The sequence below is a fragment of the Talpa occidentalis genome, unplaced genomic scaffold, assembly GCF_014898055.3.
Source record: "Talpa occidentalis isolate TD23 unplaced genomic scaffold, MPIMG_talOcc4v2.1 talOcc4.11, whole genome shotgun sequence".
NCBI lineage: Eukaryota > Metazoa > Chordata > Mammalia > Eulipotyphla > Talpidae > Talpa > Talpa occidentalis.
Genome location: NW_023601104.1, coordinates 4,104,976 through 4,126,030, shown reverse-complemented (window position 1 = coordinate 4,126,030; position 21,055 = coordinate 4,104,976). Strand labels below are relative to the sequence as shown.

General features: G+C 41.7%; 1 protein-coding gene across 1 annotated transcript in view; it reads left to right on the top strand.

The window, feature by feature from the left end:
• RYR3 (ryanodine receptor 3) overlaps nt 1-21,055 on the top strand; it is a 522,405-nt gene that overhangs the window by 243,974 nt on the left and 257,376 nt on the right. Inside the window, exons 9-12 of the mRNA XM_054700223.1 lie at nt 1,935-2,009; nt 4,081-4,237; nt 15,979-16,152; nt 19,193-19,314. Coding sequence (XP_054556198.1) covers nt 1,935-2,009; nt 4,081-4,237; nt 15,979-16,152; nt 19,193-19,314 — 528 coding nt within the window. The remainder of the gene's footprint in view (nt 1-1,934; nt 2,010-4,080; nt 4,238-15,978; nt 16,153-19,192; nt 19,315-21,055) is intronic.

The window sequence follows — 21,055 nt, the reverse complement described above, 5'->3', positions numbered from 1 at the left end:
TTTATAAACATCTATAAACAAAATATGGGTAAGTCCACAATCACAGATTTTATATGCCTGTAAACATCTTTGTGCACACTGATTACAATAAAACACATTAAATTCTCAAAATGATTCTGTGAGTACCCATCTTAGGCTCTTTTTATCAATGAGAAGGCTTAGAGTTGAAGGGACTTGACTAAGGACATAGCTTACAGGCTCACACTTGGGTCTGCCTGACTCCAAGCCTGCACTTTCAACCAACTTAGTTTATTTGTATACTTATTATACAAGGAAAAAAAATAACAAAACACTTCGTTTTCACATCTCTTGTCTCAAAAGCTAGATCAAGATCCTTCTGGAATTTTAGTGATTCAGTTGTGACATATATGAATCCTCTATGGTGGAGGTAGGGTTTAAATTACTGAATTTAAGTGCAGTTAAATGATAAGTCTTGATCTACAGTGACAAGATTCTCAAAGTGTCTGGATTCAGTATACCAAGTAACCCAGGGACCACTATTGATGAAATGTACTTTTAAAAACAGGATGGCTCATTTAATTCTTCATACTCTGTGATACCGGTACATTGGACCCTTGTGTACAGATTAAAAAACAGATTTTGCTCATCATCAGGTAAACATCAAACACAAATTGAGCAATGTTTCACAGAACACCTGGCCAGGACTCTTCAAAATGGTTAGAATCATGAAAAACAAAAAGATGGAGAAATGGTAGCAGGGGAGATGTGACAACTCAATGGAATGTGGTTTCCTGCACTGGATCCTGGAATGGGGAGAAAAAATAATGGAAAAAATGAGATTCAAATAAAGTGTCAATTTCAGCTAGTAATGACATACCACTGTTGGTTCCTAAGTTTTGACAATTGTACTAGTTAGATAACACTGGGGGAAACTGAGTGAGACTGTATGGGTGCTCTCTTACTCTCTTTGCAACTGTTTTTTATAAATCTAAAATTATTCCACAGTAAATATTTTCTTTAAAAGACCATTAAATAGCTCTACTGCCTGCAACTATACAGGTTCCTCTCTTTTTCTCCTTTTCCTAATAGACCTGTCCTTTTAAAATGTAAGATAGATGATAGATAGATAGATAGATAGATAGATAGATAGATAGCAAAAAATACAAATGCATTAAACAGATGATCCTTAATGCAGGAAAGGAGGCATTTTACAGTAATAAAAATCATTAACATTGCGATTGAGCTTTGTTTCAAACTTCCTAGGACAATAGAAGTGGATTTACACTGTACTGCCCAAATGTTTCCCTAGTACATTTTTAAAGATTTATTTTTATTTATTTATGCATACAAGAGCTGAGATGTAGGTCAGAGTTGGGGAGTGAGAGGATTCACCAGAGACAGAGCGGGAGCAGAACAGGCAGACTGACTGAAATACACTGCTGAGGGGAGCAGCAGGCGAGACAGGAGAGGTCTGCTGCACAGTGTGGATTAGCTCCCTGGCTGGGAATCGAACTCGTGCTGCAGTGGCTGCGGCCAGCTTCATAGTCCTGAGACCTAACCCCTTGTGCCACCTGGGAGACCCCGTTAGTACATTTTTAAAAAATGTAAGACTTCATCAAGGAGGTTAACCTAGAATCATTGGCACTGTCAGTCACTGGTCTAGTGGTATGTGACTGGCTGTTTTGACTCCTGATGTGGGAATGAGATAGTCCTTTATATTGTACGCCTGATATTCCATGGGTGTCCTTGAACTGTATGTGATGAGCAGTTAGTTCCCTTCCATTTAGTAACTTCTTCCCTCATGAGAGAGACTGGGAAATTGTGCCTCCCACTGACTCTTGTCTTTCATTTTGCTGACTCCATGAGAGCTTGGAAAAGCAGCAGGGTCTGAGCAGCCTCTGCAGGGAGCTGTTCCCTTCCCAGTGCTGATCGGTGTCACAGACAGAGGCACTAATCTCCAACTCTGCTCGCAGGAGGATATTCTATGAAGCTGGGGGAGCTGGGACACGAGCCAGATCTCTGTGGAGAGTGGAACCCCTTCGGATAAGGTAATGGAGGGTCGGATGGTGCTCTTGTCAAGATGATTTTCTTTTTCAGTACACTCCATTCTCTTAAATATTTCATTTGTTACACATCATCTGGCAAAAGCTCAAAAGTTCCTTGGCCCCAGATTGTTTTTAAAGAATAATAATACATAGTCTCTTGTGCTCTTCCCGCCCCTATTTTAATCCCTTTCCCTCCAAAATGAATAATGATGTGAAATACATAAATATATTTAGAAATCGGGAAAAAAGCCAATCCTTCCTAAATCAATATGTAAATTTAATACACTTCTGATTTTTTGTGAATAAAAATGTGAATAAAAGCATATCAATAATTAAAAAAAAGAACAAGACATACTCGCAATTTCCAAGACTTTTTTGGTGAGACTGAACCCAGCCCTAGGCTCTGCTGTCCTTGCAGTGGCTAAGTTTTAAAAGGCAAGCACAGATGTGACCGAAAGCCCTCAGAGCTTTTCCATTTGTTTCCTTAGGCATATTCCTAGGAATCCAGGAAAAGTCTCCCTTCTCTCAGTGGTCTTTTTGGCTCCAGTGGAAAATTAACTTTAAATGCCAGTGTGTTCGCTGTGATGGCATGAGATGGGAGAGACAAAAACATCCCTGAAAGTGTAGCTGTGCAGAGGCAGTGTGCACCAGAATGTCTCAGAAACAGTATTACAACTGAAGGAAGGGACCAGAGCCTGAGACTGGGGAGCCAGGTGCTTGGATAAGATGCAGGGTCTCTAAATGGCAGTCTCTGGAAAGTAGAACCAGTTGAACTCTGGGTTTTTATTTTGTTGGAAGGATTTACAGGTAAGGCTAGAGCCAGGCTGCTTGGGATAGGGAAGAGGGGGTCATGCCTTGCCACCTTTGGTTTTCTTCTCTGCCTTCTGCTCTTTCTTTCCCAGGGAACCTGTTTTGAGTACGTCTCTAATGAGGGGTGTGTGCCCCAAGGGCCATAAGCAATTAGCAGAAGGAAATATTAGAACTCCCCCACCCCACCCCACCCCACCCCATACACAGAGGCATAGTCAAACTTACTGAGAAACTCTTAAAACATCTGCTCCTTAAAGCCAGTACCAGTATCTTTCAATCAGGAACTTGGGGACTGGCTCGAGGAATTTGTATTCTCTTTCAAGCCCTATTAAAATGATTATAGTAGGCTAGGCTGGATCGCAGCTCAATGGATTTTTTGAAAAAAAGTCAAAGCAGGTACGTACATACTGTTGTGGTTTTGGTTGTTTATTTCCCCCAGAGAACTGAGCCTGAAGAATTTGTCTTTTATGAATGTTACTTGTATTCTCTGGACATTAAAGGAGAGAGTCATTTTAAAGTTGGATACATGCTTCTCTTAAACATTTTCTTCTAATTTAAAAGAAAAATGACTTACAGGTATTTATTGGCAAAAAGCTCCCATAACACCATAATTTTTATTGAATGCCAGCCTTTGATGCAAGACCATAAAAAGTTTGCCATTCAATATAAATTCCCCCTTATTTCAGTCATCTTATTCTGATTTATTTTTTCCATAGAATTTATCACCTTTTAATATACCACAGTACTTATTTATTAGGCTTGCTTATTATCTGCTCTCCATAGCAGTTGTAAACTGCAAAAATATTTTTATTTCTCTTGAAAATGGGATTCTTTGTGGCAATAAAATGTTTAGATTCAGATAGTCCATGTCGAAAGGCTTCAATTTGCCAGAAATGAACTTCCCTTACTAGGCAAGCTTCCCATTCCTTTTGTGTTTGTTTTTTGTTTGTTTGTTTGTTTTTTTTTGCTTCAAGAGGCTTCTGTGGAGTGAAGGAAAAATTAGAAGGCTGAGGCTTCCAGTTACATTAGGCCATTGGCTCCAGAACCATGTTGCGATTGGTGTCTTAGGTCAGAAGAGCACCCTTTCCAAGGTGTAGGAAGATACAAAACCCTCAAGCAAGCCAGAACATTGATGCTTCGTCTATCATGGGATGAACCCCAGAAGGGTTATAAGTCTGCTAGCATGTGTGAAAAAGCACAAAATTGATATTTAGAAGACTTGCTTCCGTGTAAATATAATTCCTTGTATGTTTCATCTTCCCAGCTGGAGTGGCAGTAACATCAGATGGGGCCAGGCCTTCCGACTCCGGCACCTCACCACAGGCCACTACCTCGCCTTGACAGAGGACCAAGGGCTTATACTGCAGGACCGGGGAAAATCAGACACCAAATCCACAGCCTTCTCTTTCCGGGCATCAAAGGTAAGATGTGAAGAAAGAAGTAGACTTGGACCCTGCTCTAAAAGTAAAAGGTCTGATACCTCCAGGTCAAACTAGAACTGGGGGGAAAAAAAAGTAGACTAGAACAAATTAAAATTGGAAATTTTATTTTTTTAAAGATTTATTCATGCATACAAGAACCGGGGTACTGGACAGATGTGGGGGAGGGTGACAGGATTCACCAGAGACAGAGTGGGGAACAGAACAGGCAGACTGACTGAAATACATTGCTGAGGGGAGTAGCAGGTGAGGCAGAAGAGGTCTGCCACGCCATGTGGGTATCTCCCATGCCAGCTGGAATCCAACCGGCACTGCAGAGGCTGCAGACAGCTTCAGAGCACTGCGCTCAACTGCCTGCACCACCAGGGAGGCCCAGAAATGTTATTATTTAATAAAATAAAATAAACACTTTCTTCTCGTGTCTTTAGAAATGATTTCAGTGAGTTATGTGTACCTTGGGCAAACATCGACTGAGAAAGACTTTAAAGGAAAGTGGAAAGCCCTAGGAAATAAAAAGGTCACAGGAATGATGATGGTGAGAGGCTAATGGAAAGTGTTTTTGTTGCTTAATACTTTCTAAATTGTTTTTAATACCCTTATGTTGTATGTTCTGTGCCTGTAAGCCAGAGGATGACATAAAGGTTTGAGTTTAAGTTCATCATTTGTTGAAATCAGGAAAGTGATTTCTCAGCCTCCCTTGGTGGTGCAGCAGTTGAGCACTGGGCTGCGAAGCTGCCCGCAGCTTCTGCAGCGCCAGTTCAATCCCCCGCCACCGGCGAGGGTCCCACATGGCACGCAGACCTCTCCTGCTGTGCCCGCTGCTCCCCTCAGCAGTGTATTTTACCAGTCTGCCTGTTCTGCTCCCTGCTCTGGCTCTGGTGAATTCTCTCACCCTCCTGCGCTTCTGACTGTACCCAGTGCTTGTATAAATAAATAAATAAATCTTTAAAAAAAAAAAGAAAAGAAAAGAAAGTGATTTCTTTCAGAGATGTAAAGAAGGTATGATGTGGACATGGCATCATCTTGCAGTTATTTGCATTATGCAGTTCTCATACCTTCTTCATCCTTTTTTCTAGCTCCTCTCTCCAGTCTCTTAGCTTTCTCCTCTCCTTCCTCACTCACTTATGAGTGCATTCTGTGGTAGTTGATGAACTGCGATTGGTGCAGCTTTGCCATTAGATGCACAGAGAGAGAGCCGTGATTTTAAAACCTCCCTTTTGAAGGTTCAGCCAGGTTGTGATTCTGCATAATGCAGACCTGGATCTAGTTGGCTGGTCAGAGTTGCACGCTGAGCTAACTTCTGACAGGTGGTTGGATGCCTTGTCACTTTATGATTGTTCTGGAAAGATCAGCCAAGCATAAGAAAGGCTCTGCGTAGACACAGGCATGCTTTCCAGGGAGTGCGCTCCTCCGAAGGGTGGTGGATGGCTCGACTTCTTTGGGGAGCTTCATCAATACTTTTATTCATCTTTGCTCTTTCCCAGAAATAGATCTTGATTTGTGTTCTCAGCACAATTTGTAGAGGGTTATTGGTGATTCTGTCCACATAGGACTGCATGTGAGGCTGACAGCTGAGTTTCCCATGGAGCAGCTCTGTTTCCCAGTGAGTGAGAGGACAGCCCGTCAGCCTGCCTTTCCCTCAGTCGGGGCCTCAGGCAGCTCCTTCCTGCCCTGTTTGTTGTCCTGTCATTTTTTAGGAGAGGCTCTCTTTGGTATATAGGTTGTTCCTCCCCAAATTGCCTGATATCAGATTTAGACTTTTTCCCACACCTACATTTCAAATATTTCTTAAAATGTGAGCTTCCTGCCCAGGTCTTCCTAAATGCCCCTCAAACATCCATGTGCTTCTTTTCCACTGACGTGTTGGCTCCTTGACTTCATTCTGCTTTCCTGAGCACCTCCTTCATGCTCGCCTCACTTTCGTTGTTTAACATTTCCAGCACAAAGTTTGTAATCAAATGTTTAAGCAGTAAAACATTTCATCTCCAGTAAGTGGCTTAGGGAAGCGCAACTAGCTGAAAGGGTCAGTGAAATGGAGCAGCAGAAAAGTCCTGGGCACAGAGGAAAGCAAAATCACATTCCTCCCCAAGAAACACCTTGGAGTGGGGTGCAGTGGTGAGTGTAGGCTTGGGAGGGTGTGGAAGAGGCGGAAAACAAGAAGCCAGTGACCTGGCAGGTGCCTTTCTAAGAATGCCAGCTTGGCTTTTCCCTGCTCTCCTCAGTCCCTGTGGATGTGGCGCCCTGGGACAGGAGCATGACACTGAGGCCTTTACCATTTCAGCACGTCTTCTCTTCTGACAGCAGCAGAGTCACTCACGTGGCCTTCCAGGCAGCTGGCGGGATCCTGCCCAAGAGTACGCTTCCTTTCCCGGCTCAGCACTGTGCCGTGGTCTCTGGGGAAAGTCAGAAAAGCCCAGCGCATCACAGAGAGTTCTCCTAACAGCCTTTTGCTGGCACGACTTCTGGCCTGTGAACACATTGTACCCTCAAAAGTCTCAGTGCCTCAGTGCCTGTCTCCCAAGTCCCTCCACTTCCATGCCCATACAGGCGAGCAGCTGAGGGCTGGAAGTCACCAAGGCATTGTGGGGGCTGTCGACAGAACAGAGCTCCGTGTGAAAGTCACCCCAGAATCACATTGTCCTGTGCACTTGGCAGTGTGGTTACATTTCCTCAGAGTCGCTCTGTTAGAGGTTTTTAATAATTCTCGGTACAGCAGTATTCAGCCCAGCTACCTTCATTTTCATTTGAAGGGAACTGAAATTAAAATGACCTAGGCTCACAGCAGGCCAAGGTAGGACAGTGCCCCCCACAAAAGATCACCGCTTCCATGAGTCATTGTGTGGGCGAGGCCTTTGGCATCTTAACTGTGAAGAAACACAAAAAGGATGTGTGGGGAACAGAGTTGTGCTGTGCAGGAGCCAAAGCGCCCTTGGGGAAGAGCGCTAGAGATGCCTGGGTTTCTCTGAGCCACCACATTCCTCCCTGGTGAACGTGTTCCCACATCCTACCGTGTGTGGCGCAGTCTCTTCTCTTCAGACACGCGCTCCAATGTGCTTCCCCTGACTGGGGTGTGGTGCTGGCCCCCAGCAGAGGGAAATGGACAGACTCCATTTTTCCAGCGTGAGGGTACTGAGTCATCTTGCCAACTCTTGCCCTCTCCAGGCGCAACCTTGGTAGTGACCCGGGCAGACCTTAGATAACTCAGTGGGAAGTCTGAGAGGTCACAGGTGTGACCCTGAGAATGTGCAGTGGCAGTGTTCATCTGATTTGCTCTGTGGGTTGGACAGTCTGGAAGTCAGATTGTCCTCCTGGGAAGAGTACTGCTTGGGCTCCCCTGTTCTGGGAGGATGCTGGGTTAGCTGGGGGTGAGTCATGCAGTGATGGACTTCACATCCATGCTTCCTGTCAGGTTGCACTAGCTTGGGACAGCTATCACTACTAGATCAGGGGCCATGGACAGCAGCAGGTACATCTTAAGGGCCTTAGCAGGCTGCCCTTACGAGGGAGGTGCACCTGTGAATCTTTTTGGTTGTTGTTGTTTGTTTAGTATATTTATATATTTGTATATTTATATATATTAGTGTATTAGTATATATAGTATATATTTATATATATTAGTATTTATATATATATATGTGTATGCATATATATATATATTTACATCATTGTTCATTTTTGTACAATGTTTGCTTTCTCCTCTCAGGTATAGTCCCCATAAAATTCCCACCACCAAGTCACCTATGCACCATCACCATAGTCTCTTGTGCTCTTCCCTCCCCAGTTTTGATCCCTCACCTTCCCCTGCTGTATGTATCCAGTTTATAGTTTGCCTGCTAGCTTTGTCTTTTTTTTCCCCCAACTCCTTATTTGGTTTCCCTATATTCCTTCTATAATTTTGCACAAATCAGATAGGACAGGATTGTGGCTGAGCCTCAAAGGCAGGTGGTAAAGCCAAGCCCTGGTAGTCATTGGCCTGGGCCATGTGCACATGGAGTCAAGCTGAAGTCCTTGAGCAAGTTATGTGAGCATGGAGAGCAATGAGCACAACATGCTCTTAGTCAAAGTTCTTTCTTCTCTCTCCTTCAGTAGGATGATGTAAGTCAGATGGGAAGTGTGGGGTGATTTTTTGCCTCTGAATGGCAGCATCACAAACTCCACCTTTAATCTGGAAATGGTGTGTATAAGATAGAACATGGCTTCCAAGTCCCCTACATCTGGACTTGACTCCCGTCTATCACCTTTGAGATCCAGAGCATAATTCTTAACCTGCTTGTACCTCATTTATGTTAGAGTCTAACATAAAAGATTCTTTGTATTCTGACCTCTGCCTGCCCTTCCATCATATGTATTGCCACTTGCGCGTGATTTCCTGGACTCTGGCATCTATTTATTGCTCTCTGAACATGGTTTTGTTTGGTTTTCCTCACTGGTCAGTCTTTACCTGGAATACCTTATAACCCTGCACACACCTCATTAGTGTACTCTTTCTCATCCTTCCAGACAAGAGTCAAGTGCCCTTTACAGGAAGAAGTCCCTTCCATTATACTCCAGTAGGCCCTTGCTCTTGTTTCTGTTACAGCCATTACTCGTTCAGCCAGGTACCCCTAGATGACAAATACCTTCCCCCTTTTTTGCACCCCAGCACCTGACTTAGTGCATGGCATGCAGTTAGTTTGAAAATTGCTTGCTCAAGGAACCATAAACGTGGTCATGCATAAAATGCAAAGTGAAATCCATGTCATTTTAACCCCCCTCATCTTCACAGAAATACTCTGTCATCATTGTGTACTCACTCATCATAACACTATCCCTATGAACATTCAATGGGCCAGATCCAGCTAAGTTAAATTTCTGTGAACACAATTTCACATCATTTTCTTTTGGTGTTGACATTGCAAGGCCATTCCCCAAAGATTGTCAGATAATGTGAATTAATATTTACTCTGGCATGGCAATACTGTCTTATTTAGATGCCATATCTCACTGTCAGTTTACAACACTAACTTCCTCTTGGGGAAGGGTGAATTAATAATGTTAAAGCAAGCTTTATCACACGTAGCCATTTATTTTACAGTTTTAATGATTGTACCGTAGTTTTGAGTGACAGAGTCTTGCCTGTGTTACTACATAAGGGCATAGAGCTATCACTATTCCCAATTAAAGAGGAATAGCATGCTCTAATTAGTCAGCATTCTTCAAATATCTAACATGTGCTAAGCACTACATTTTTGGCCAAACTTAATTTTTCCATGTACCTTTCAAAAACTGTCCACTGCTCTCCCTGCTATGTGTGGCAAGCATCCCTTTTGACTGTATCTTCAAGTGCATTTAACCTCAGAGGACTCTGGAAGCCCCTAAACAAGATGGCGGCTGGACTCATGGAGCATCTTTTAGGAAGGCGTTGGTGCTAACGCAGTGCTGTCTGTGCCAGTCCTTTGCTTGTTCTGTTCACTTACTAAGTTCTCAGGGAAAGAAAGGACATGGAGCAAAGGAGGGAAGGGGGGGAGAGGAGAACACTTGTACTTTGAGATTCAAGCATCTAGAGACAACACTGCTTCCTGCAGATCCATTTTAAATGAAATCCACTAAGTAATTTTAAAATTTAAATAGATGATTGTCCAAGTCTTTATTATTCAAAGGGAACCCAGTAGAGAAGCAGTCAGAGAAAAGCATAACCTTTAAAATGGAAAAAACCTGGACTTGAATCCTGTCTCTGCCATTTCTCATCCAGTCTTAATCTCCTTCTTTATGAAAAATGGGGGTGAAGAAATGTATCTGACAGGATTGTGGTAAGGGTTGAATGAGACCAGGAAGATGATCTGGGAACACATTTCCTTATCCATGAAAAGGCAATAGTGCCTCCTACCTCAAGGGGATGGTGCAGGGATTAATTGACCCATTGAAAGATGAAGGAAAAAGCCCAGTACAGTGACTTCTGCTCAAGAAATGCACTTTCCAAAGGTAGGCAGGTGAGTGTTCTCCCCCAGCACTTGCAGGCCCAGCCTTCTCCTTCCACTTTAAGGCTTTGCAGCCAATCATGGTGCCAGCCAGGTGCCTAGCAGTGTCCTGCAGTGTGGGATTTTTTTTCAGGCTCTTCTAAGTGCTCAAATTCTAGATTAGAAATTCATACTGGTGGGTAAATGAACCCAAAGTTGATTCCTCAAGGTTTCTCCAGACTGATCTAGGAAGAAGTAGGCTACCAGGACTTTTTTGATGGCTCACCCCAGTATTGATGAATGGGTCCCATCTTTCTATATCTACTTTTCTGTGCAACATTTTTAGGTGCTTACAGACTTTGGAAAGGTACTTTCTTATCCTCTATGGACACAGGAGGGTTAACTGTCAAGTAACAGACTTTACTCTGATAAACATGAACTGGGATCTGTTCTGTTCCAGGCATGGTGCAAGATATTAATGCCATACCTTACAATTCAACCCATCTCTTGCCTCGCTTACTTTCAATTCATCATTCACATCACTGCTGAAATAACTATTCTAAGATGTAATTCCTTATGTTGCTCTCCTGCTTAAAATTCTCAGTTGGTTTCCATTACCTGCACTAACTTCTCCCAAGAGGTATTCCAAATGATAATTCTATGAAATTTTTTATAAAAAGCAAAATGTTACATTAAACAGACTTCAAAGGGTTTTTTTGGTCCTTTCTGTTGGCTTTTTTTTTAAAATAAATTTTATTTTTATATTCCCCATACAATTGCAACCCCCTTATTTTGACCCCAATCCTTCCCCTCCCCGCCCCCCAACCCCCATAGAGTGTCTCTGGTTCATAGTTGTTTGTTGATTTTGATTTTCACTTTCTTATAGTTATTCATTTTCCTGGTCCCTTATGTAAGTTTTCTAGATTCTTGCTATGAGTGAAACCATCTGGTATTTTTCTTTTTCTTTCTGGCTTATTTCGCTGAGCATGATCCCTTCCAGCGCCATCCATGTTGCTGCAAATTGCATGTGTTTATCTTTTTTGAATGCTGAGTAATATTCCATGGTGTATATGGACCACATCTTCTTGATCCAGTCATCTATTTTTGGGCTTTTTGCTGTGGGGACTCAGAAGAATCCATGTTCCACTATCATAATGTTTGTTTTGACTCCTAAAGAAGACACATATTTATCCAAAGTCCTTGTTTCTAGAAAGTCTGTTAAATTGTGAAATTGGAAACCATATACCTATAGAATGAAGCTCAGAATTCTTGTTCAAATTGCTTTCTGGGCGCCCACCGCTCTCCTTGCCACTCTCTGCCCATCTTACTAGATGCTATGCCCTTCCATATTCTCCCCCTCTCCTTCACTTAGCTAAGTTCACATCAACTGTCAATCAGTCATAATGCCCCAGGCAGGGTGAGTTATTCTTTCTTCTAAGCTCCAAAATGTACCTTGAATAGACACTATATCACCTTTTGTCATACTAGCTTGCATGTGTGATTTTTAAACTTTATATGAAGCCAGACCCATTTTTCATAAAATGAGACTTTTCAACTTCCTTAAACTTTCATCTAAACAACTAAAACACTGATACAAGTATTTCTAAATGTACTAGTAGTAATAGTAACCACTCAAAAAATTTTGTCCAAATAGACTTTGGAATTTCACTGCAATTGTCCATTACTTACTATCTATGTGGTTTTGAGAAAATCACTGACAATCTACAATCATCAGTGTTAAGCTCAGTAAAGTAGGAGAAATAAAAATTACAGGACCATTGAAAGGTTTAGAGAAATTGTCTTTAATGTGTCATGTATATCTTCTTGATCCAGTTGGTGGTACATATACACAATGGAATATTACTCAGCAATCAAAAAAAGATGAACTCATGCAATTTGCAGCAACATGGATGGAGCTCGAAGGGATCATGCTCAGCAAAATAAGCCAGAAAGATAAAAAAAAATACCAGATGGTCTCACTCGTAGCAGGAATTTAGAAAACCTAAATAAGGGACCAGGAAAAAAGACTAATTATAATAAAGTAAAAATCAAAATCAATAAGCACCTATAAACCAGAGACACACTACAAGGGGTTCGGGAGAAGTAGGATCAAAACAAGGGGCGGGGGGGATTGTATTGGGACAATAACCAAGATGAAAATGCAGACATTGTGCAAAAATGAAAACTGATGTAAAAAATATATAAAATTTAAAAATAGTAATAAAATAAAGTGTCATGTATAATACACATACTGCTTTGTCGATCCTTGGTAAAGCCACATGATAGTGTCATTGCTAAGTACCTAGCTTTGCTCATAGTAGGCACTAGATAAATATTAGTTCCAGTCCCCTTCCTTATCCTTCTATAAATCTTAAGTCAATGTGGAGTGCAGTAATTTAATCATCTTAGTAATAGTACCGTAATTTTGATGTGTTAATGAGCATTTCTTTAGTAAGATACCAATGGAAAGAGGATCCTGCTTATTATTCTTGAACACATAATTGTAACCTCTTCCTTCTTGGAATCAGCTAATCATCTAACAGGGAGCTTGATCCAAGATAAACAGATACACAAACTGATGCCCACAGACCAATAAAACAAAACCAAATTATTTGCAAACTCAAGCACAGAGCATTGTGTGGAATGTAAAGACAAGCAAGTCTCAGTCTCTCCCCTGGGGGGGTTTCAGTCTGGATTGGAACAGAAGGTTGGGTGTGCCAGCAAAGGATTCATAATGAAGATGCCACACAGCCTTGAGAGAGACTTGAGCAGCATGAGATCAGAGAAGATGCAAAGGTGGACCTGGGAAAGGCTTGATGATGAGATACAAAGATGCAGAGATGAGATAGGACATTCAAGCAGAAAGTGTAATGTCACTCAAGGCCAGAGGAAAGGAACATTGCTATAACAAGGTAATATGGTCCAATTGGTTCAAGTATATGATCTATTGGAACTTCAGAAATGAGAATTATATTCTGGAAGGCCTAGAGAGTTATTAAGAGGGGCTGACTGCATTAGTGCCATCGTTTAGGAAGGTTTCATTTCAAGCAGTAAAGTGCATCTGGGGCCATAGTCTGTGAACACAGAAAGGGGAACACAAGTTTATGCTGAAGTCAGAAAATCACCAATCTGCTGTAATGGACTCCGAAGGACTCCTTTCCTTCATGGTAGATGTTTGTTACTGTGTTAAGATTTGGGTGAAATTGGCATCTGTGTTGGTTTCTGTCTATGTTTTGTTTTTGTTAGTGCTACCCTTGTTCTTTTTTTATATTAGATTCGTCCCTGCTCTGACAACCATGGAACTTTGGTGGTTAATGCTGTTTTGTAAAAGCAGAGACAGGGAGATGCCCCTTTCTAGAAACAATGATGATCAGAGACTCTAGAAAATCATATCCTAGTGTTTAGCTTATTTTGGCAAAGCCATATGTGTACAAATGAAGCAGCCATGGTCTCTGGTAGTTTGGGGAAATGCACTATTTTAATTGACCACTTAGCAATATGCATAGTTCCTATTCAATAATTTTAATGTTGATTACTTTTATTTCACTGCATTGTCTCTAATTAAAAAACAGGTTAGTAATGAAACATTACTAACATTTTAACATTACTTAAACATTTTAAGTCCTGTTACTGGCCTGAGTGTCTATAGAACTATAGGATATTTCTGTGGCTAGCTCTGAAATAAAAATCAAGTATCCATTGTTTTGTAGAAAAATGCATTTTGACCACCTATTTGGAAAGAAATCTTGCAGGTCAAATAATGTTCCATTGGCTTTGTGATAAAATTGTAAATATTGCCCTTTGGAAATGTTCCTTTGGAGAGATAGGTCATATTAGCAATCCAGCCATAGTTTTAACACATTTAAAATACGATTTTTCCTATTAACTTAAAAGTGCACAAAATGATCCTATGAATGTGTGAAAAATAGCTAATTTTGCCTTTATGAAGGTTTGAAGGAAAGAAATAAGAGCTGAAATGAAATAAGACTATGAAATGAAACACCTCCCTGGTGGCACAGGTGTTAAAATCTCAGTGCTATCAAGCTATTGCCAGCCACTGCAGCATGAGTTCAATTCCTGGCCAGGGAGCTACCCACATGGGGCAGCAGACTATCCTGCCTCGCCCGCTGCTCCCCTCAGTGATGTATTTCAGTAGATCTGTCTGTTCTGCTCCCCACTCTGTCTCATGAATCCTCTCACCACCACCTCCCACCGGCACCTCTGGCCTATACCCCAGTCCTTGCACAAATAAATAAAAATTAATTTTAAAAATTCATGTGTTAGAAAGAAAAAGAATTGTTTAAATATACATAATTATTACTTCAATGTATGTTTGTTAAATTATTGATAGAAGCTATGTTCTCTGTATTAGGAATCCAAAAGTAATTAACATCTAGTCCATGCCCTTGATTCTTTTATAGTCTAGTAAAAGGGAAGTGCCATATGAATAAATGCAGTTCTATTATGATGTGCTAATTCTCCTCATTAGGAGAATGAGCCTGTGCTGGGGAAATAAAATAGTGAAGACTAACTCTTCCTTCACAGAGAACATGGCATCTGAGCAGGTACTGAAGGGTGAGTAGGCGTTTGGACTGGTAGAAAATAGCACAGTCTCTGAAGTTGGGCTTTCTGATTTCAAACTGGCCTCTTTCACTATTTCTTTAGTGACCTTGGGCAAATAACTAATTTCTCTTTACCTTCATGTTTTCCTCTGTAGTCCCGAGATAATATTTGTAGCTTCAGGAGAGAGCACTATGAAGCCCTTCTACATGTAAAGGACTTAGAACGCTGTCTTGCAGGTGGTGAGGATTCAGTACATGTGCTGCTGCTGTTCCATCATTAAGAATGAGAGTAAAGTTGTCACAAACAGGGAATAGCAGGCTACATTTTTTATTCTATAAAAAAATTCAAAATGCTGCCTAGCTAATGGCTTTTACAAATTAGCAATTTAACGCAAGGCAGAAGGAAGAAATGGAAATAGAGTAAAACCATTCAGAGGCCTTGATGGATGAGGAGAGGGGACAGAGTTAGCACGCACCAGGGGTCCACATCATGCCTCATGCCTTGACAGGCAACTCACGTTGTCATCCAGTGGACATCTGACGCACGGTAACTCCTTTCTCCATACAGGAGAATAGGGTTAGCAAAAGAGTGGCAATAGAAAAATGAAACCCTACTGACTGCAATCCACAGTGAGGAGGCCATTTGCTAAAGCAAGGGACTAAGGTGCCAATTAGTGTATTAGATGTAAGGTTCAGTGCCTCCCTACCTACTCAGAGTCTGCTTTCTCTGCTGATGTCTACAAAAAAAAATGTGTATGTTAACAGATACATTTAAAACCCCAGAGTCAGGGCATTTATATGTAAGATCATCATTAACATTAATGCAAGATCATCATAAATATTAATCGCATAAAAGAGGCTATTTGCCTAAAATGTTAATTGACCAGCAGAGGTTTAAGGATTAAGGGACCTAAATCAGGATGAGGAAAGTAGATAATATAGTGGAGATCAAAAAATCAGAACTGAAGAACCTATCAGCTGCCTCCTTTTCCCATGGTTTTAAATAATCACTAAAGCAGTCAAAACTTGAAAATTCATTGATTTCACAAATCACAGCCGATAACGGAAGCAAACCTCCCTAAAATCCTGGTTTGGACGGGCACATCGTGATTATCTTAGTAATCAGTTCCCCGGCGTACAAATTCTGCAATAGGTGATTTATTTTCTATATTGCATTTCTATTTAATCAGACATGCCCACATTTGTTTCATTTTCTGTGAAATAGGAAATCAAGGAGAAATTGGATTCCAGTCACAAGCGAGATATGGAAGGCATGGGAGTTCCGGAAATCAAGTATGGAGATTCCGTCTGCTTTGTCCAGCATATAGCCAGCGGTCTGTGGGTGACCTACAAAGCACAAGATGCCAAAACATCCCGCCTGGGACCTCTGAAAAGGAAGGTGAGGGGTCAGAAAGACTGAACAGAATGTTCCACAATGAGCTGGATGCAGTGAGCTAAGAGAAGAGATTGTGAGAGTCAGGTGGACATATGTTTCCTTTTTACTTTTCTTACTATTCTGAAGAGCTATTCTGTGACGGATTATACAGCCTAATTTGGTTATTTCTGATCCTAAATCCTGTGCGTGTGCACACGTGCACGCACACGTAAACAAACCCATTAAATACATGGAGAGTCTATGAGGAAGGGGTAGAATTTCTTCCATGTACTCTAAAACCTGAACTAAAGGACTTCTGTTGTTTTGGGATTATCCACATCACTGCTTCCCTTGCTTAAGTGGATAATTGAGTTACCGTGCAATTTGCATAAGGCAGAGACTAAATAGAATCTCTCCAGAGAAGATACAGATTGCATGATAACAAATCCACAGGAAGGGACTTGCAGGAAGATGAGGTCCTGTGGAATGATGCAATCTCACAGAGCATGTATTCAGATTAAAGAGGTCATCCAGCACCCCCTGCCACACTGGGAAACTGGCATAAATACGTACACCATCTTTTAGCCAGAAGGTCAGTTGCTGTGATCATGGTTTTTTTTTAGGTACCAGAAAATAGATGCCAAGGACATGACTTTTTTCCTTGGAAATTCCTTTCAAAACATGGGCTTGGGTAGAGGGAGAGTCTCAGAATAGGTTCCAGGAGGCACTGCACATGGCAGTTGCATTATACCAGCCTAACGTGGAGATGAGGAAAGATTTCCTAGATTGCTGATGATGGTTAGAAAGGAAGTTGGGAGCAAACCATAAGGTAATAACTGACTTTTGTGTAAAGCAAAATAAACCAGGAAAATATCCAAAAAAAGGGGAAATAAAATTCTGAGGAGATAGAAAATAGAATAACAGACCACACAAGTTAGCTTATATAAGCCCAACTCATCCACTGCAAACAGTTATAAAGTTTGGGGAAAGTTAAAAACAACAACAACAACAACAACAAAGCATTTGAAGTTTTCAACCCTCAGAGTACCCAGAACAGCAAATAGAATGCACGTGCACCAAGGTGAGCTCTGCCTGGGCCTCCTCGCCCCTGAGTTGTATCACTCAGGACTGGGTTCTTAGTGGGCTGGAGAGATAGATTAGCGATAAGGTCAGCAGTCAAGTTTCCTGAGCCTTGAGGTGCCAAGAATCTAGAGAAAGGGAACTACAGAGTTGCAGGTGAGGTTCTGTCCAGAAATATAGGTTGTCCAAATTGGTGTTAGGTATGTTATTAAAAAAAAAAAAAAACTAAAAACTACAGAAACCCAGAAAAATAAATAGAGAATAAACACAGTGAAAAACCTACTAAATGGTACCGCACCCTAAAGAAGCACCCTCCTCCTCCTCCCCCTCGCTGCTCAGGCTTCTGTTCTCTGCGCCTGTGTTATGGGATTCCTTCTCGAGAAAAAGGACCGTAGGAATTGGACTGCAGCAATCAATAACTCAATAACCTTCCAACAGCTGCATTTCCCCACTTCTCATTACTTTCTTATTTGGCCAGCCAGATGGAATATATTTTCTGAATAAATAAAACCTAAGGATTTCTGACTTTAGGGACTAGAGAGCTGAATCTGAGACCAAAGTAAACCTGGTAGCAATATAGTGACACATCTAAATACAAGATTGTTAACTAGGTTCTGGCCAATGGTGACAAAGCAAGGTTTGGAAATGGTAAATCCAGGGTATGGGGCAGCCTTTGCTAACGCTTCAGCTACAGTGTAAAGATGGGATCCAGCCTTGTTTCAAAACTGAATATAAACTTCTGAAAATGTATATTCTACTTTGTGTCATTTCTTTATATCAGAACATACCTTCAGAAGAATAAACATGGAGAGATTTTCATACAAAAAAGAAAATAAGTAGTTTGTACTAAAAACGAGACTGAAAATTAGTCTTCTAAAGATATTTTCTAGAGCCACATGTTTTTATTTAGTTGCCATGTATACTAACTGACAGCACCTTCCCCTCCACACACATCCTAGCACCTACAAATGGTCTCCCTTCACTTACATCAAGATGGAAACCATGCCAGAACTTGAATCAGAATTTAACCCTGATTTGAACCGTGGTCAGCCCATCCCAGTAACATCTGCATCTGTTTGACTCTCGGGATGGGGGCGGGGGAATCCACTGATCTCTAGACCAGAGGCTGCTAGCTCCACCCAGATATTGTATTGTGATATTGCTAGTGATCAGTATCCGTAGCTTCCAGATAACTGATCTGAGGGCAGTAATACACTGCCCCTTATCGAAACTTTTAGTGAGCATCTCTCATACTCTGAGAACAATGCTAAGGGACACGCATGCTAAAAGACTGATATGATTTATATGTAATCTTCCAAACAACCCTGTAAGCTAAATCCATTGCATGTAATGAAGTCAAAAAGAGGTTTAGTGACTTGCTCAAGGTCACAGAGCTGGGAAGTGGCATGGCAAGGCTAGAACTCAGCTTGCTGATACCACAGCCTGTGCTTCCAAAGCCCCTCTATAGCCTCCATGAGGAACAAACTGCTGTCTCGAGCTGCTTCCCCACCTGCCCGGTTAACTGACTCAGCGCCCTTCTGTCCTTGAGAAGTACAAGCCTGATCCCCATAGAGGGTTTTTTTTTTAACTTGTCTGTTTTCTTCCTCAATTTATCTCTGGAGGAAAACAAAATATTTTTCCCATCTCAAAGGATAAGGTTTTGTGTTGATTTCAAGAGGAAAATCTATTATAAAGAATGTTTTCACCCTTTCAAATCGGCCATCTAGGGCCAAGGAATTTATTGTAACTCATACCATGTTGGCACATAAAATTTTATTTTCATCAAAGTACTGTGTCTCAGGAATGATTCATATGTCAGTAATTGGGCGTATGGGAAAAATAACTTTGTAAATGTCCCATTTTCAAAATGGACCAGGGGAACTTGGTTGGGGAGAAGGAAGATGCAGGAAAAATCACAAGAAGTGTTGACTGCACATCTGGAACAATGTGTAACCTGGGCCAGGTGTCCTTTGTTCTATGGTAGGTCATACTCCATCAGGAGGGCCACATGGATGATGGACTGACCCTGCAGAGGTGCCAGCGTGAGGAGTCCCAGGCTGCTCGAATCATCCGGAACACAACTGCCTTGTTCAGCCAGTTTGTGAGGTACGTGAGTTCCTTCCCCTTCTCTACCTGTCCAGTTTCTACTCTGTGGTCATCCAGAGTAGATGATGTGGACCCACCTACCTACCATGAGTGTTCTCCGGAAATAATTAAATACGAGCAGAGGATTTTTCCAGAGAGAGCTTGGGACTGGAACATATTTTGCATATAGGTGACCTCCTACCAGCTTTACTCTTTACCCAACAAATGTCCAAACCCCCTTGGTTATTCAGGTTGGTACCATGAACTCCTCAGGTCTTCTCACAGAAACTACGTGAAGAGAGTTAAGCATTAGAGGGCTTTAATTCCTTTTGGTATTGTGTATGCAAAAGGGAAGAGAGAGGCAAAAGAGATTACGCCCTCTGTGCTGTTCAGAAAGGCTTTCTACATCACTCAAAATTGTTGCTATGGTTTGGATCCAACCAGATTTGCATTGGGAAGCCTTGAGTTACCCCACTACATCTTAAGTGAGAAGAGTCACTGAACTGCCTGGTTGGATCTTAATCCTGCCAGCCTAAACAAGGCTGTCAAAACTGAGCTGTGGATTGTGTCCACCAATTATCAGGAGGAACGATTCCCTTATAAACAGTGCAGTGTTCCAGGCCATCCTTCTCTTTGTAGGGAAATATCTCTTGAGCCAAGAGAGTTTAAATTGCATGTGTGGGCTTGCATGAAATGAGAAAAAATTTTATACCTTTTTTTTTTCTTCATCTTGAAACACTGTCATCCCAGAGTTGTGTATTAGTTAGAGTGTATTAGTTAAGTTGTGGTCCAGATAAGCTTTTATTTCTCTTCTAAGTGATAGCATAGGAAAGGTGAGTGGTTTAGGGCATACTGACAGTCCTGCTGCTGGCACTGGGCTGCTTCCATCTCGCTGCCCTGTGGTCTCTCTAGACAAGCATAGCAGCTTTACCTGACAATTGGCTAAAAATTCAAATTTGTGGGTGTCACCCAAACCTATCAAGCTGACACCTGGCAAGTGGTGATGCAGAAAACCATGTTTAACAGGTCTCCAGGTGATGCTGGCAGATGCTAAAATTTACACACCACTGCCCTGGAATGGAGGTCTTCACCTTGGCCGCATATTGCAGTCACCTGGGAGGCTTCACACTGCCTGGAGGCCAGGTGGCTTCTCATCTCAATTGTATCAGATTCTCTGGGGTGGGAGCCAAACAACAGCTTTTTATTAAAGCTTCCCAGGTGATTCTAATATTTGGCCACAGTTGAGACCAGCTGTCCTGGTATGTTTCCTTCATCGACATGGTCAAAATAGCTTACTAGCACCATGACTGATCTGTCCTGCAAAAAGAGGTGTAAGGTAGTGGTGGGCAAGCCTTTTTTTTTTTTTTTTTTTCCTGAAAGACACAACCCAGAAGTTGTCATATCTTGCATCCCTATTGGCTAAAACAGTCACATGGCCACACCTCCCTGCAGGGAGGCTGACATAAATAGACTCCCCTATTGGTTGATTATGTGCCCTCTACAGCTCAGGAGAGCCTGTTGCTAAATTAGAGAAAGGAAAGTAGGCATTTGAGGTATTTCTCCTACAGGATGGAACTGAGACCAGCAAATCAATATTCCTTTGTCTGCTTTTGACTCTGATGCTGGTTTCCTGTGATCTCTGAGCAAAACATTTTCTCCTCTCTTGGCCACATTACATTCAGACATGCTCCCCTTCTTCAAGGAAAAGCTTAAAGAATGAATATCTTTGTTTAGGCAGATACTTATGTACAATGTGAGTTTT